General features: G+C 35.2%; 1 protein-coding gene across 8 annotated transcripts in view; it reads left to right on the top strand.

Annotated features, from left to right (window-relative positions):
• PROX1 (prospero homeobox 1) overlaps positions 1-12755 on the top strand; it is a 74530-nt gene extending 61775 nt beyond the window's left edge. For 5 of the 8 annotated variants that reach the window (XM_058165389.1, XM_058165395.1, XM_058165391.1 and 2 more), the window contains one exon: positions 4792-12755. In XM_058165389.1, the coding sequence (XP_058021372.1) occupies positions 4792-4980 (189 nt within the window). In that variant the 3' untranslated portion in view covers positions 4981-12755. The remainder of the gene's footprint in view (positions 1-4791) is intronic. The other 3 variants (XM_058165394.1, XM_058165396.1, XR_009152969.1) reach the window with 2 other exon arrangements.
• The last annotated feature ends 3143 nt before the right edge of the window (positions 12756-15898 follow it).

The following is a 15898-nucleotide window of genomic DNA, read 5'->3' on the forward strand; positions in this document are numbered from 1 at the left end:
CTTTCTAAGCGGTTTACAGAATCAGCATATTGCCCCCAATAATCTGGGTCTTCATATGCAATACAAAGGAATAAGTCAGGCTCCCTGAGAGGAACAAGCTTGTTGGATTTTTAATTAAAAAAAAAATAGCTTTGAGCAGGAAACTTTTGTAACCCCCCCACAAAGGTAACATTACATGTGGTCGCTTATTTTGGCTACACATGAGGTACCAAAAAGCATTCAGTATAGGTCAGTGATGGCAAACTATGACACACATGTCAAAGGTGTCATGCCATGACAATTTGTGTGACATGGCAGTTTCAACATCTGAAAACAACTATTTTCAAAAGCATGCCTGTTCTTCTGCAATTTTTGGAGCCTGTGGCCACTGGGTGAAAATGGTGTGTACTCTTTTTTTTTTTTAATTGAAAAAGTTTTTAAAAACTCTTATGCAACCTATAGAGCAGAGATCTTCAAACTTGGCAGCTTTAAGACTTCCAGCCAGAGAATTCTGGAATTTGAAGTCCACAAGTCTTAAAGCTGCCAAGTTTGAAGACCTCTGCTCTAGAGCATCTGAAAAAGACACAAGAACATGCTTTTGCATGGGGAAACATGCTTTTGCATCATTTTCAGACCATGGAACATGCTTTTGCATGGTTTTCAGACCATGAAAGATCATTCTCTGAAGCTACTACAAAACTTAAAGGCCTTGTGCGGAGCAGCCTTGGGTAGCCCTCAGAGTCCTGTCAAAAGAAAGAGACTACTGCCTAAAGATAAACAGCATAGCAGATCCTGAAGAGAACTGGGCCACAGGCCGATTATATCATTTCCTGAGGTTCATGTGCAGGCGGAATGTGAGGCGGTATTTTGAGTGATAGCAGTGGCACTAAGGCTGAAATTGAGGCCCAGGCTTCAGTTGCTTCCACCAAGTATTGCTGTTCAAGGTGGCCTAGATGGAGTGGTGAGAGATAGTTGTTTCACTATTGTTCAGTGAGGGAGAGGTGGAACATACTTAGAATCAGGTTAAGCATTTTCTGAATTTTTGACATGCTGAGCCCAAAAGGCTTTTCAGTGAATCTCTTCAGTATATTATTTATGAAGGTTGAACTTACTTCGAAGAATTCAAGATTGCTTTACCTTTTTCTCTTTAACTTTACCAGTTATCTTTAACTATATCATTATAAAATATTGCTCTCTTTTTCTTCTAATCCCAGGACTTTCTCTCTCATTCTCATGAACATATACATCTGTACAAAGATGTACAAACCCTAACCCTAACCCTAACTTTCACAACTATCACTTTTTAGGAGTGGTTCCACTGCTTGTGCTTTGGAGAATTAAAATACTGAAAACCACTACATATGAAACAATTTTGAATTTTCTAGTTGTGGGCCATTCTTTTGCAGATGACATACCATGGCTATACTGTTGTGCTATCACAAATTTGAAATATTCCTTTAGGAAACTTTCTAAGATCTTTCTCTTAGAGCAGAATGTCAAACTCGATTTCATTGAGGGCCGCATCAGTGTTGTTTTTGACCTTTGGGGACCAGGGTGGGTGTGGCCAGCTCAATGTCATTCCTGTCGGGAGCATCTGTGGTGGCCCGAGTGCTCTGCCAGCAAAATGGGCTCCTGAGCTCTGTTTTCAGCTGCAACGGCCTCCTGCAACCTTCTGCCAGCAAAAACAGAGCTTGGGAGGGATACACTTCCATACACAATTGTGGGGGATAATCTCTATTTCCCTGTTAACTGGAATATTCAGAACCATAGTCCAAAATGTTTGGAGAAACATCAGACTGTGGAAAGTTGGCCTCTCTTCTATTCCTTAGTACAAAAAATAGCACTGATGGCATGGCAAATTTGTTTCCATCACACCTGCTCGACCCTGGTTTTTCAGCAATTCATTTCAAGGCCTACAGCTAGAGATATAGAGAATTCACTCAACTATTCCTTCATGTTTTTTTTCCTTTATAATTCCATTTTTACTATATTTTCCGAGAGTTCTATTTATACTTCTGAATAATTGCTCTCTTCTGCCAAAGTGGCATTTGAAGAAAATCAAAAATAAAACCGTTACTGCATTAAACCACAATCTTGACAACTCCAGAAAGTAGATGGTCCTAGTCTAGATAAACAAAAACAAAAGGCAGCTTCATTTTATACAAAATTCTCTTGCTTTTTTAATAGCACCCATAAAACAACTCTTGACATTTGTCTGCCCTCCTCCTTACCTATGTCACAGTTCCAAAGGAAGAGATATATTAAAATAAATTTTTAGCAAATGCCTCCCATGTTCCCCAAGCTTTCAGATGCACTACTATATGCAACATTTAATGGTAACATGTGTTGTCAACATTTAGGAAAGAATTTCTATAATTCTAGCAATTAGAAGCATCATATATCATTAGATTCAGTATTTCTATAATTAAAATAAAACAAATGTGTTGACTGCTTAAAAGGGTTTTTTTCCCCAGTGACAAAAATTATGTCTTGACTCCATCCCCTTTCTAACTGTTTTCACTTAGTATTTCTTTTGCATTGTAAATCAATTTATTTTTGCAAAATGTGCCTGGTGTTTGGGTACAAATTCCACCTTTGAGTGTATTCAAGCAAACTCTCTGGACTTCAGTAGCTGCTGATCACATGTCTGCCTCATGGCAAAATCTTATTTGTGAAGTGCTTGTGTTTGATCTGCTACAGTGGTAAGAAAGCTTCAGTGCATTGTGTACAGTAGAAGAAGCTAAATTTTCATGCTTTCCATGTAGGATGCAAAACATTTGGGCCAACACCTTTGCAACAATAGGGCATAAGGATTCATTAGCCAATGCGGAATTGCAGACAATGTGTGTGTGTGGGAGATATCAATTTTTTCATGGTTCTTTCTGGAAAACTACTTGATCCCTATAAATAAAAGAAAACTTCTGGCACTATATTTTTTTTTAAATGATGTAACAAAGGAGTAGGCTTTTATTTGACTCCTACCTCACTTTTTTTCTTTGTATTATTTCAGGATTTTTATTTATTTTATTTTTTTTGCATTTATATCCCGCCCTTCTCCAAAGACTCAGGGCGGCTTACACTATATTAGCAATAGTCTTCATCCTATTTGTATATTTATATACAAAGTCAACTTATTGCCCCCAACAATCTGGGTCCTCATTTTACCTACCTTATAAAGGATGGAAGGCTGAGTCAACCTAGACTAGAACCTGCAGTAATTGCAAGCAGCTGTGTTAATAACAGACTCTCTTAGCAGTCTGAGCCACAGAGGCCCTATTTTTTACCCTTCCAGCTGTGTTTTTGGCCTTTAAAAAAATTACCCCATTTACAGGAATATATGAAGAAATTCTACATACAGAATTGTTTCTTGGGCTTATATTTTAATTGATTCTTTTTCCTTTCTTTAATAAAAAATATGTTAATTATATACTTTATGGCTACTATTTTTGAGGATATTGTCCTCTTCTATATTGTTTTTTTTTTGTTTTGGGTTGGTTTTTTTTAAGGATTGACTGATCAGCTGCCTCAGGTAGTACCTATGCTTGTGCTAAATTCAAGTCCACACTTTGAGCAAACATATCAAAATGTTTTATGTGGGTCAATCTGTCAATCTGTCTCATCAATATTGTCCTTCTTTTCTGGCAAAAGCTTTCCAGAATCTCAGACAATCTTCTGCTAGCCAGGTACTTTTCATGAAAATGCCAGAAGTTAAAGTTGTTCCCCTATTTAAAGTAAAATATGAGCTCTGTTAAAGAATCAATGTAATTATTTTTCCTTCTATCCAACATTAACACTCAGCTGCATCTTAATATGAGGAATTCTTGCAAAAAGTTGTTGAAAAATGGGTTTAGAAACTACTCAGCCTAAGCAGCTGAAAGATATTTACTTTCGGAGTTACATTGCCATTGATTACTCACAATCTTGCGAATTACTGATGCAGCCATCAATCTACACTCACTACATAGTTTTTAAAATGGAAAGGTAACAATAAGATAATGAATGATTCAAGGTTGCTTGTCTTCTTGGAACAAGTTCCTTTTCTCCAAAGGGATAGTTATGAAATGTTATGAAAACAAAACATTCTTAATCACTTATTTTCAAAACATCATACATTGTCCTTCATGCCAATTGGGGCTGCTGGGAGTTGTGAATGAACATATTTTAAATGGCTGTATCTTATTTATTCCTGGTCTATGGCCATTGCATGTACAGAGTCCTGTGCTGCATAAACTCATTTTAATAAGGCTTTATGTCTGAAGAGGACTATTTATGGAATCCTCAGAAATTGGATAACTACTGAATCAAGGTGTTGAGAGCTTTATTGGATTCTCTCAAGAACAATGCATAGTTATACTCTTCTTTTGCTGATTTTTAGCATTAGCTGGTACCACAGGAACACACAGGAAAAAAGACCAGAAATTGCTTTCAGCACATGCTTTATGCTCTTAGAGAAAAATAATGAATTCATAAATGAGCGTTATATCCTGCAGACCTCAAGGCAATCACCTTTCCACCTCATTCCCTCCTTTGTTAATTATATCTTATAAAAACAGCACCCTCTAAACCCAGATGTTCATATTCTAATACTAACATTCTGCAGTTCATCTTTACAAAGCTAGCTAACACATGTTTTAAAAGTTATTGTACTATATATAACAGCCTTGCCTAAGAGAATAGAGTCCTGCTACATTTAGAAAATGCAGGTGCTATGTAAGCTCCCTTTTGAAAGCAAGGACTTAGCTCAGTTTCCTTTGAAGATCCAGAGACTTGAAACTGAAAACTTTTATTAATGCCATTGTCTCCTTGTATCAGCAGGTTCCAGAGAGATTCCTGGAAGTGGCTCAGATCACATTACGAGAGTTTTTCAATGCCATTATCGCAGGCAAAGATGTTGATCCTTCCTGGAAGAAGGCCATATACAAGGTCATCTGTAAGCTGGACAGTGAAGTTCCTGAGATTTTCAAATCCCCAAACTGCCTCCAAGAGCTTCTTCATGAGTAGAGATTTTCAACCGCTATTTATGAATGTATTAAAAAAGTAGCAGACTCTCCCTTTTTTATGCCCAAGCTATGTGCGAATGTGTGTGTATGTGTTTCATATATGAAATCAGATCAGAATCCCTTGTGATTTATTATAAGTTTAGGTCAGTAATAAGTGTATAATTATTTTAACTCCAGCTTTTGTTTTACTTTGCCTGTGACTTTTAACATTTTGGGAAAAAACAGTATTGGGGCATTTTCTTCCCCTTCTGGTCCCTTTTCTTATCCCTTGAGAAGAAGGATGATTTGAAGTGTGTACAAGTCTAATCTATCTATCTATCATCTATCTATCTATCTATCTATCTATCTATCTATCTATCTATCTATCTATCTATCTATCTATCTATCACCTATCTACCAATCCATGCATCCATTTATCTATCTATCTATCTATCTATCTATCTATCTATCTATCTATCTATCTATCTATCTATCTATCTATCTATCTATCTATCTATCTATCATCTATATTACTATATATTACCATTACCTGGTTGATTTTTCCCCAGATGTTATGGTAAAATCCTACAGAAGGTGATGGCCCTTTGTTTGTATTAAAAGCTCTTAACCCTATGGGGGATTTCCACAGCTAAGGTTTCTAAATTTTTAGTTCAACTGCTTAATGAAGGAAGTGCACTTTGTGTGTAACACTGTACAAGATATATAAATCCTCTTTTCCTTTCTCAACTGTGAGCAAAAGTCATCATCTCTTCTAAGCTTTATGACTTTCCTTTTATGAGAACAATGTATGACCATATTTTGGCATCTTTTATTCTACTATAAGCATGTGTTCAAGCTTCTTGAGCCCTACTGTCATGTTTTGGGGAGCGTCATCTACCTAAAATTTCTATTGTTAGGAAGTTTGGGAAAACAAAAGTAGTGGCAAGTTCTCTCAGAATGTACCACAGAGATGGAAGTATGCTCTGTTCTGTTCTATGTTGGGCTCACCACATGTTAGAGGGACTGGATACAAAATAAAAGTAGCCTGGAGATGGAACTGGATGAACCCAAAATTCCAGAGTTGAAATGCCCTCATTTTTTGATGTTTGCCTCAGCTATATTTATCTAGCTATGTTTCCCTTTCTCCTTTCAAGCAAGGAAATACCGTGCAAAGCAAATGATGGCAAGATAATTTGTAGTTTGGCTAATACAATTCTGTAATATGGTCAGCTCCTTAACACAATAGCATTTCACTCTTCATAGAGTAAAAAAGAAAGGTTGCTGCTGTATGGTCTTTGTTCATATTGGAGCATTTTAAATTATTTTATTGGTCATGGGGAAATATTTCCTATTGAAATCCATGGAATCCAAAAGGAGCAGTCCCATGCACATGCATTTTTGGGGACTAAGTCCAGAAGTTATTTCTAACCATATGTTTATATGACTATGATGATTGATGAATGTTTTATTTTGACTGAATTGTACCCTTTTACTTCATCACATTGAATAGTTGGGTCTGGGCCATCTTCTAAATAGCATTTGATACAAATGTATTCTTCCCCTTCTTCTCTGAAATCTTTACATGATGTATATATTTGATATTTCATATTTTTACCTGAAACATGTTTTAACTACTTTTTCATCTGAAAAGCATTGTAAGGTATGTTTGCTTTATTCTCAAATTACTATGGCAAAAATGACATCATCTCAAGAGTGCAAGAATACTTTCAATATATTAGAAATGGAATAGAAACATTTTTATAGAAATATTGTTTAAACTAGGCACAATATATACTGAAAGCACAACTCTGGAGAAGAAAACAGTGCATACAGTTAAGTGTTTAACTGTGCTAACTAACTTTCTAAGTTTTGAGCACGCTTCATGAGAACTGGATTGCACCTAAACATCGTGCAGAATTTGTATTTCTGTCCCATTGGCTAGGAAAATAAACCCTAGTCACTATTCATTCCTCAGATTTACATAACTCATAACCAATGAATAGAAGTAATTAAATACTTTCTGTTCTACAGCAAAAGTTTGTGCCAAACAAAACACAAGAGCAGTGCATAATGTATTAAAAATGGAGCTCTTCAGAGTTGTCCTGATATTTTCAAGATAATATTTTGCAACTAAGAGTCACTGAGTCCTACTTCCGGCATCTTTCAATAAAGCTAAACACAACATGCCAAATGCAGAGCTGCTATTGAAAATTGCTAATATTTTCATACTTTCTATGATATTAATCTAATTGCATACTGAGACCATGATTGCATACTGAGATCCCCACCAGCAGTGGATGACACAAGGGCGGACAAGCCCGAAATGTCCTAATATCCAAACACAACAAGTTCTTTGCTGTTGATGGGAGGAGCTTATTTTAAGGCTGCCATTTTCAGCAAGGACAGAATATGTTTACTTCTTCTTGGATATGATTGTTGGTATTTACTGGACAAGAATGCTGATTGAAGTCCAGAATGGAATTTCATCTCAAAATGACAAAAACAATGTTGATTTTTCAATGAAAAGCAGGAATAAGCGTGGTATGGATCGAGGTCAGTGGTCTCCAACCTTGGTCCCTTTAAAACTTGTGAACTTCAACTCCCAGAGTTCCTCAGCCAGCTTTACTGACTGAGGGACTCTGGGAGTTGAAGTCCACAAGTCTTAAAGGGACCAAGGTTGGAGACCCCTGATCTATCTGAAACTAATTGCAACAATTTGTCTAATTCAAAAAACAAGAAAATGTTCCCTGAATGTTTTTATGTTTTCTTCAGAGGTCTCTTTTTTTTCTCCACACTTTTGGAAAGTGTCGTGTCTAGTAGAATTACCTATATGTTATGGCACTATATGTTTGTTGTTTTCTGTGTCTTTTGTACAGATGCAGTAAGAATTTATTGTTATCTGGACTGATATTTATCATTACCTCTTGTCTCCCCCAGGAAATTGAATCAGATTCAGCCCTAACTGACCATGGTGGCAGTTTTACAGTTTAGCAGATAGCTTTCTTTAGGATCCTCCTTTTTTTCCTCCCTTTCTTGAAATTGCTTTTTAAAGAAAAACAAAACATAAATTGTATTTTGACTTTGGAGAGTGAAAGTTTACCCCATATACATTACGATAATAAAAAAGCTGACCTAGTCATTGCAATGATGCCTCATTTATAAATATTGCTTGAGAGACAAAAATGATGAAAAGAGTTGACAGTAAAAAGCCTTAAAACCTGCTGATTATTTTTTTTTAAAAATGAGGACACAGGCCTTTGTTTAGTGACAGAAACACACAGGGTTTCTCAATATGCAGAATAGCAGTTTTCTTGGTGCAAAAGCTTTGCTGAAGCCAGCCAGATACACTAAAGCACACATTATGTTAAAGAAAAAGTCTAGTGGGTCTTTTCATATGTAATACTTCTAGCTAAAAAACAAAACATAGTTTATTGATCCAGGAATAGGTTCCCGTATTTGCTTTTATTCTTGAGCGTTATTTTTGATATTTTTATTCTGGTGTGCTCCCCAATATATCTGACATAAGGAACTGGTTTAAAATCAGTTATTAAGTAGGATCTGAAATAATTATTGGAACATAGTTTAAGATCCTAAATGTTAGTCAACTAACATTAATAAAAACATTCCTTGTCCCTGATATATACAAGGAATTTCATAGTTCAAATCAAATCAAACTAAATTACCAGCAGTAGTTTACAAAGAGAAAAGATTATGGGAAAACTTATCTACTCTTCTGGGAGTTGCTATTTCAACCCATCTGGAGCCAATCCAACTTTTTAAAAAATGGGGTGATTGTTATGATTACGTCCTTTTATTGTCTCATTTTGAAAGAAGTAGTTTAAAGCTTGCTTCTGCTAAAGATTTATGGAAAGGTACAGGAGGCTTGAAAGAGAGACATTGTCCTCACATTAATACAGAAAGCTCTTCATCTTTCTCCATATTCAAAACATCATGAAATCCTCTAGCAGTTTACTTTATTATTCTCCTACTGTATTATCCCCTTGCCATGACCAAACATACCCAACTAAAGCCATACTTAATTTCTTAGACATCATTTTGAAGACTATACTTTGTTAGTAACGTTAGTGCCGTAAACTTTAGCGCCATTTGTCTTGAAATGAAATGTGATTCATTGAACTCAATGAACTTTTAAAACTTATGCCATTTATTTATTTGAAACATAGCTTCTGGAAAAAGGAGAGCAAGTGAGGCTTCAAAACGCCTTTAGGGGTGGAGAGAGAACCAAGCAAACCTTGATTTGCTTTTTTAAAAAGACCTTACCTGATTATTCCCTAGTTATTTAATTGTAATTTCATTGTGTTAGTTGTGTTGCATTTGTGCCTCCCAAAGCACACCAGATTGAGTGTGAAATATCAATTTTTGTTCTATTTTAAGAATATTTTTTTTCATCCTCCCAATGATTTTTTTTTGTTAGAATTTCATTTTTAAAGAATAAAATGATCACCTCCTGCCATAGATTTTGTGGCCATGCTGAGACACTAGAGCAGCACAAGTTGCTGGAGTTGTCGTATTATGTCTCCTGTCCATTTAAAAAGAAGAAGAAAAGGAGAAAACAAGAGGATAGCTTTATTGATTTGGAATTTGGAAGCATTCAGATCAACAATTCTATGAAGCAAAGCCCTGTAATCCAATTTCTCTAAGTATACCTCCTAAGAATTCATGAGAGAGAATTGTGGTCACCTCATTTCCATGAATCTGATATGGATTTTTTTTTTTTTTTGCATGAGTACTCTAATTTTTAATAATGCTGCTCCTGATTACTGTTGATTTTTTAAGCCAGGCTTTCCTTTATCAGCTTCTAATATCTAAAACTGAGCCATGTTCAGCAATAGTAATTATTCAAATTGTCCATAGAATATACTAAAAAATAAAAGATGGCAGCCATAGCAGTATAGTCAAAGCTCTGCTTGTTTATGTACAATGTAACACGCAGAAAAAAAATGAGTGGAGCTTTGACCACACCATTAAGACTACTATTTTGCCTTTCTTGTCCATTCCTGTGGACAGGACTGGGTTAGAAAAGACAGAAGGTACTTTTAATATAGGAAAAAGAAATTGACATAGAGAAATTGATTTAAAACACTTTTTTTTTAAAGACCTGGAAATTCTGTATTGACATTCATTGTTCTCTCTTTCCCTGTTTTCCCTACTACAGAAACTGGAGCTTATAGTGTGTGCCTAGACCTTAAATGCACCAGCGGAAGGATTAGATAAAACAAATCCTTCAAATTACCAGTTATTCTCCCTTAACCAGTACAATTATTCTTGTGCCTTCTGTGGCTTACAATTTTCATATGTTTGGCCCTTCCTTCCTTCACACAACTCCCCAGATGCAATAAACACTGGTTTTCTCTCCACCTTTTTCCCCCCAGCTGTTTAACACAATGTTGATAGCTATGCACATTTTGTGTCTTTTTAAAGAAAATTAAAAACAAAAGCAGGAGAATAAGTTTTTGAAGAAGATAATTTTTAGAACAGTTTGATACCGCAAATTATTTTTTCTCAATCGTTTGAGCCGCATTCAATTTTGAAAATTTCTTGTAGAAGCCAATTTTTTGTAACAGTGGTGCAGATCTTGTGTTTTCTTAGCCTAACAAACAGTAGTATAGGAGCAATATTTCATACGTATTATATATATGTGTATAAATATACATACATATATAACAATATATACACCTGCTAATATATATATAAAGATATATATATGTATATATACCTATACACACACAATAAGCGTGTGAAGTGAAATGCTTACATTTTTCCAGTGTAGATTAAGAACCTATTTTAGACATTTGTTATGCTTTGTGAGAAGAATGTTCTATTTGAAGCTATAAAACACTTAATTCTTACTGTATCTCTGGTTGTGTAATGGGAACGCTTCACATTAAATGATTTTTAAAAAGTGAAAGATATTAGGATGTAATAATTATTTAAGGAAGTGTTCACCCATATATTCTTGAGGTTTGCTTTGTGCCTCTGAGTATTATTTAATTTTAAAGTGTTTTAAGTTTGCAGAATCATTGTTACTGTACTGAGTATGTGGGTGAACAACGATAGCCAAGGGGAATTTTTATAAAGCAATGTATATATTCAGCTTGAGGGCTCTTCTTGAACAAAAGGCATATGATTTTAATAACTACATTCTGAGAACATCTGTTAAATTTATAGGAATCACTGCAGTAACTGCATAGATAGTTGAAAGCATTCTTTAAAACCCAGCTCAATACTTTTTAAAGATAGATTTCTCTCATCATGTATCCAGGAGAAGAGTGATCCACTTTCCGTAACGTTACAAAAAAAAATTTCTATGTGCACAATGTAATTTATTGGCAATGGATTCTTTCCTCCACAGGTTACTATTAAGTGAAAGGTAAAAGTGAAGATTTTGTGGCTTTAAATATAGGACTTTCACCAGCAGAACTGAAAGATATAAATATATATATATATAAAATATATATAAATAAATAATTATATATATATATATAAAAGTGGTTTGCAAATCCCCTCAAAGGAGCATTGTACATGAGAAGTAATTTTTTTTAATCCTCTTCTATTTGTCATGTGTATTATATAGTAATTATTGGTGTTTTAGTGCAAAGACTTCTTTTGGATATGTATTCTGTGTTTGGAAATTTTAATAAACATTGTTTTTAAAAAGCTCCCCTTAATGAATGTAACTGGTTTATATTAGTAAACAGTTACTATATTGCACTTAAATGTTCTGTTGAAGGAAATACAGTTTTGTTGGTTATAAACCATTGAAAATATTAAGAGTTTGACCTGGGATATAAACTGTCATTTAACCTTTGAATCTTCTTAGGGCTAACTCTGTTTCAAACTATGAAAAGTGCAAAATCTTCAGCCTTTTTCTCTATTCAGACAGTAAAAATGTCCAAGAAATACATGGCAAAATGTAGATAAGATGGCAAGTTTAAATTTTGCTCCCAGTCTTTCTACTCTAGACTTTGTTAAGGCTTTGTTATAATACTGTAGAATTTATTAAAAAATGTAAACACACATATACATTTTTATCAGGAAGATATTCATATTAATCTGAACTCAAGAATCAGAGAAATACTGTACCTTTATAAACTGGAAGAATCAAAGGTTAAGGCATAAATATTGCTGTTGTCCCAGCTACTTCTCATATGTATATAGTTACAAAAGTTACAAAACACTGCCTTTATATTATTTAGCAATATGTTGTAAATAGCATTATCAAAGTTCTTTTGTAATAAAAACCCTTTAATTTGAAGTTAGTACAATAACTGAATTAATGAATTCAATTTTTGGATTATTTTTAATTTTATTATTTAGATAGAGGCAATTTCAACTGTTGGGGGGGGTTTGTTGTTGTCTATTGTTCTGAAGACTTCGCATAATTTATTGGTTTAATTTATCCTAATTTATTTGATGGTGTACAATTTTGTATTGCCAAGGATGTACTGTAATATTAATTGATGATGTGATAAAACATGAAGACTCCCCTGTCTGTATGGAGGAAAAAAAGGTGCAGTAGACAATTGACTGAAAAACTTACAATTCTAGCTTGGCAGCTACTAAATTGAAAAGAAATCAGGAAAAATGTTTTTTTTGGGGGGGGAGGAGTTGGGGGAAACTCTTTTTTTGTGTGTGTTTTAAGCTTTTGTATACTCTCCAGATCTTTACCTTTTTGCTTTGTACCACTTAAAGGATACAGTAGTTCAATTGCCTTGTGTGCCTTCCATCTTCTCTAAATTGAATGTATGTGCAGTATATATGCAAGCTTGTGCAAAATAAAATATAAATTACAAGCTCATTGCTCCTGGCTTATATTCTTACTAATATTCTTTCTTATGAGAGACCAATGTGAAACTACTCAAAAGTTGGAGCAAAATTAAAAGATGCAGAAAGGGACTAAATTTTTAGTTACATATGCTCCAAAGAACTTTGCAGATTACATCTGGAGCCCGACACTGAATTTTCATTTAAAATCCAATGTAAAATTGAGCACATTTGATGTTCAAAAGCCTCAAATAGAAAGCATTCTTTATGAATTACTGTGTGTGAACCCAACTGATAAAGGGTGGTTTATAAGAACATCGTAGAAAGTCTTCTATTTGCAATTTCTTCAGCAAGGTTTGAATAAACAAAATGTAGGGTTACTGTGATGGACAAATTCAATCTCTGGCTGTATCTGTCTGCCTCCCTACCTACGTAGAAGGTTCTGATCAATTCTTTGTTAGTTGCAGAGGACTTTTAAAATTACACATAAAATCAGAGTTAATAATGATGCCTGTCTATGGGAAGTCCCCTTGGCTTCCCCGTGATCAGGATTTTGTAGGTTATAAACCATAAATTATCCCATCGATCCAGTGTAGTTTTGTAGATAGGTTTTTCTTACATGCACACATATATACATACCGTGTTTTCCCAAAAATTAAGACCCTGTCTTATATTTTTTTGAACCCTGAAATAAGCGCTTCGCTTTATTGCCATGTGCTCAAAAATCCAATTGGGCTTATTATCAGGGGATGTCTTATTTTGGGGGAAAGAATAGAATAGAATAGAATAGAATAGAATAGAATAGAATAGAATAGAATAGAATAGAATAGAATAGAATAGAATAGAATAGAATAGAATTTTTTATTGGCCAAGTGTGATTGGACGCACAAGGAATTTGTCTTGGTGCATATGCTCTCAGTGTCAATAAAAGAAAAGATACGTTCATCAAGAATCATAAGGCACAACACTTAATGATAGTCATAGGGTACAAATAAACAATCAGGAAACAATATCAATATAAATCATAAGGATACAAGCAACAAAGTTACAGTCATACAGTCCTAAGTGGAAGGAGATGGATGATGGGAACGATGAGAAGATTAATAGTGCAGACTTAGTGAATAGTTTGACAGTGTTGAGGGAATTATTTGTTTAGCAGAGTGATGGCGTTCAGGGAAAAACTGTTCTTGTGTCTAATTGTTCTGGTGTGCTCTATAGCATTGTTTTGAGGGTAGGAGTTGAAACAGTTTATGTCCAGGATGTGAGGGGTCTGTAAATATTTTCACAGTCCTCTTTTTGACTTGTGCAGTATACAGGTCCTCAATGGAAGGCAGGTTGGTAGTAATTGTTTTTTCTGGGTATACGCATACACACATACACCCAGACACATATTTAGCACACTTTTGGAGATGAAAAGAAAACAAGAGTTGTGCTTTCCTGAGAGAATGAGAATTCTGCTTCACTGAAGGCCGATTAAAATAAGGTTTTTACCTCCTGTGTATTGCTAGAACTGTCACCAGGGAGAATGATGGGGAATTTCACATGCAGGGACTCTTTCACTTTTTCGGTCCATTCCCCTGCAGTACTGCCCAGAGAAAGTCAGTTGTCTGTAAGACACTGTGTTTTTTAATGGTTTGGGTAGCATAAAAATTCAATTAATAAACAATCACTGCCCTCTCTCCCTCCCCCGTTTCTCTGGCTTGTCACCTGATCTATTTGAGGACATGGTTCCTTCGTAGAAGAGTACTACTTTCATATTCAGAAACAATCAGGCTGTCAAGTTTGAGGCAGAGCTCACCTCTGCACCTATGACCTGTTAGTTGGGCATCTTGTCAGGTGTTTTAAAACACAAATTCAAGTGACTAGCTACACTCACTCCTCTCCACCTCTCCACATATTAAGGGGAACAATTTGTAGCAGGTGGTGTTTAGTGAGAAAGGAATTAAGCCAGAAGATCCACTAATCATTTTTCTTAACTGGTCCCACATTCAAACAGTAAAAATAGCACCATTTGCTAGTCTTGTTACTAAGGGAGAAGCGGAATCAGCAATGAGGGAGGCAAGCACAATTTATGCTGACATAGTTTTTTGCCAAATCAAGGACTGCAGGATCGTGCTAACACAGCCCTCTGGTTGTGCCCTAAGAGTGCTGAGAGGTTTGGCAAATGAACAGTAGAGTCGCTCGGTGGCTTTGTTAGCCGATGAAGAGTCATGGTAGATTCATTAGTTAAAATTACAACAGCAGTGATGGAAGTAGTCATTACTGATTGATGGTAGACAGAATGCAGAGGAACACTGATTTAAATCACCAGTGACCTAATCTTGATGCATCCTACACCAGTGTAATAGCAAAACCTGCTGACATCTTTCTTAACTATTCACTACTATGAATTCAATCTTTTCTTGGACACATTGCCTAATGTTGCTGATTCATTCAATGAACGAGCCACTTCAGAACTTCAGTTTCAAAATGCACTCCTTAAATGATTGATAGATTGATATGTACTCCTTAAATGACTGATCTCCTGAAAACTTCATGAATGGAACCCAGAGTTATAATAAGAAATCTTGGGAAGAACTCAAGAAAAGCTGCTAGGGATTTCAGAGAGACGGTGGAATCTAAGAAGATTGTCTCCACTTACTATCTACAAACACAAACACAAAGAAGAAACTTTGGGATTTATTGGTCTATAATTCCCTCTAGTTTTGAGGACCAAAGTTCTAGTTCACATGAGGTTTGTAGGCACATCACACAAGATGAGACAGGCAGCCTTCAATTGGAATACTTCAATTCGAGTAACTGGAATGCTCTTCTTAGTTTCTTTTCGAATAGGAATTATTGGGAAAAGGGCTCCATGCACATACTTGGAAAACATACATGTAGCCTTGGAAAGATTTTCCCAAGTTCAGAGGAGTACAATAGGATGTACTGGGACAACGTGCATAAATAATAATGTGCATTAACATTAAAAATAGATGTCTATATGACATCTCATGTTAAACAATTCCAAAACACATTAAATGATTCCAGTTAGATTTAGAATTCCAATCATAGGGCATATACAAACTTTTTCCACTGCCTGTTTCAAGATGAAACCAGAGACTCTTTATGTGTGTGTGCATGTGCACAAGTGCATGCATCTTGAGAAAGAGCTT

The sequence above is a fragment of the Ahaetulla prasina genome, chromosome 1 (assembly GCF_028640845.1).
Source record: "Ahaetulla prasina isolate Xishuangbanna chromosome 1, ASM2864084v1, whole genome shotgun sequence".
In the NCBI taxonomy this organism is placed as follows: Eukaryota; Metazoa; Chordata; class Lepidosauria; order Squamata; family Colubridae; genus Ahaetulla; species Ahaetulla prasina.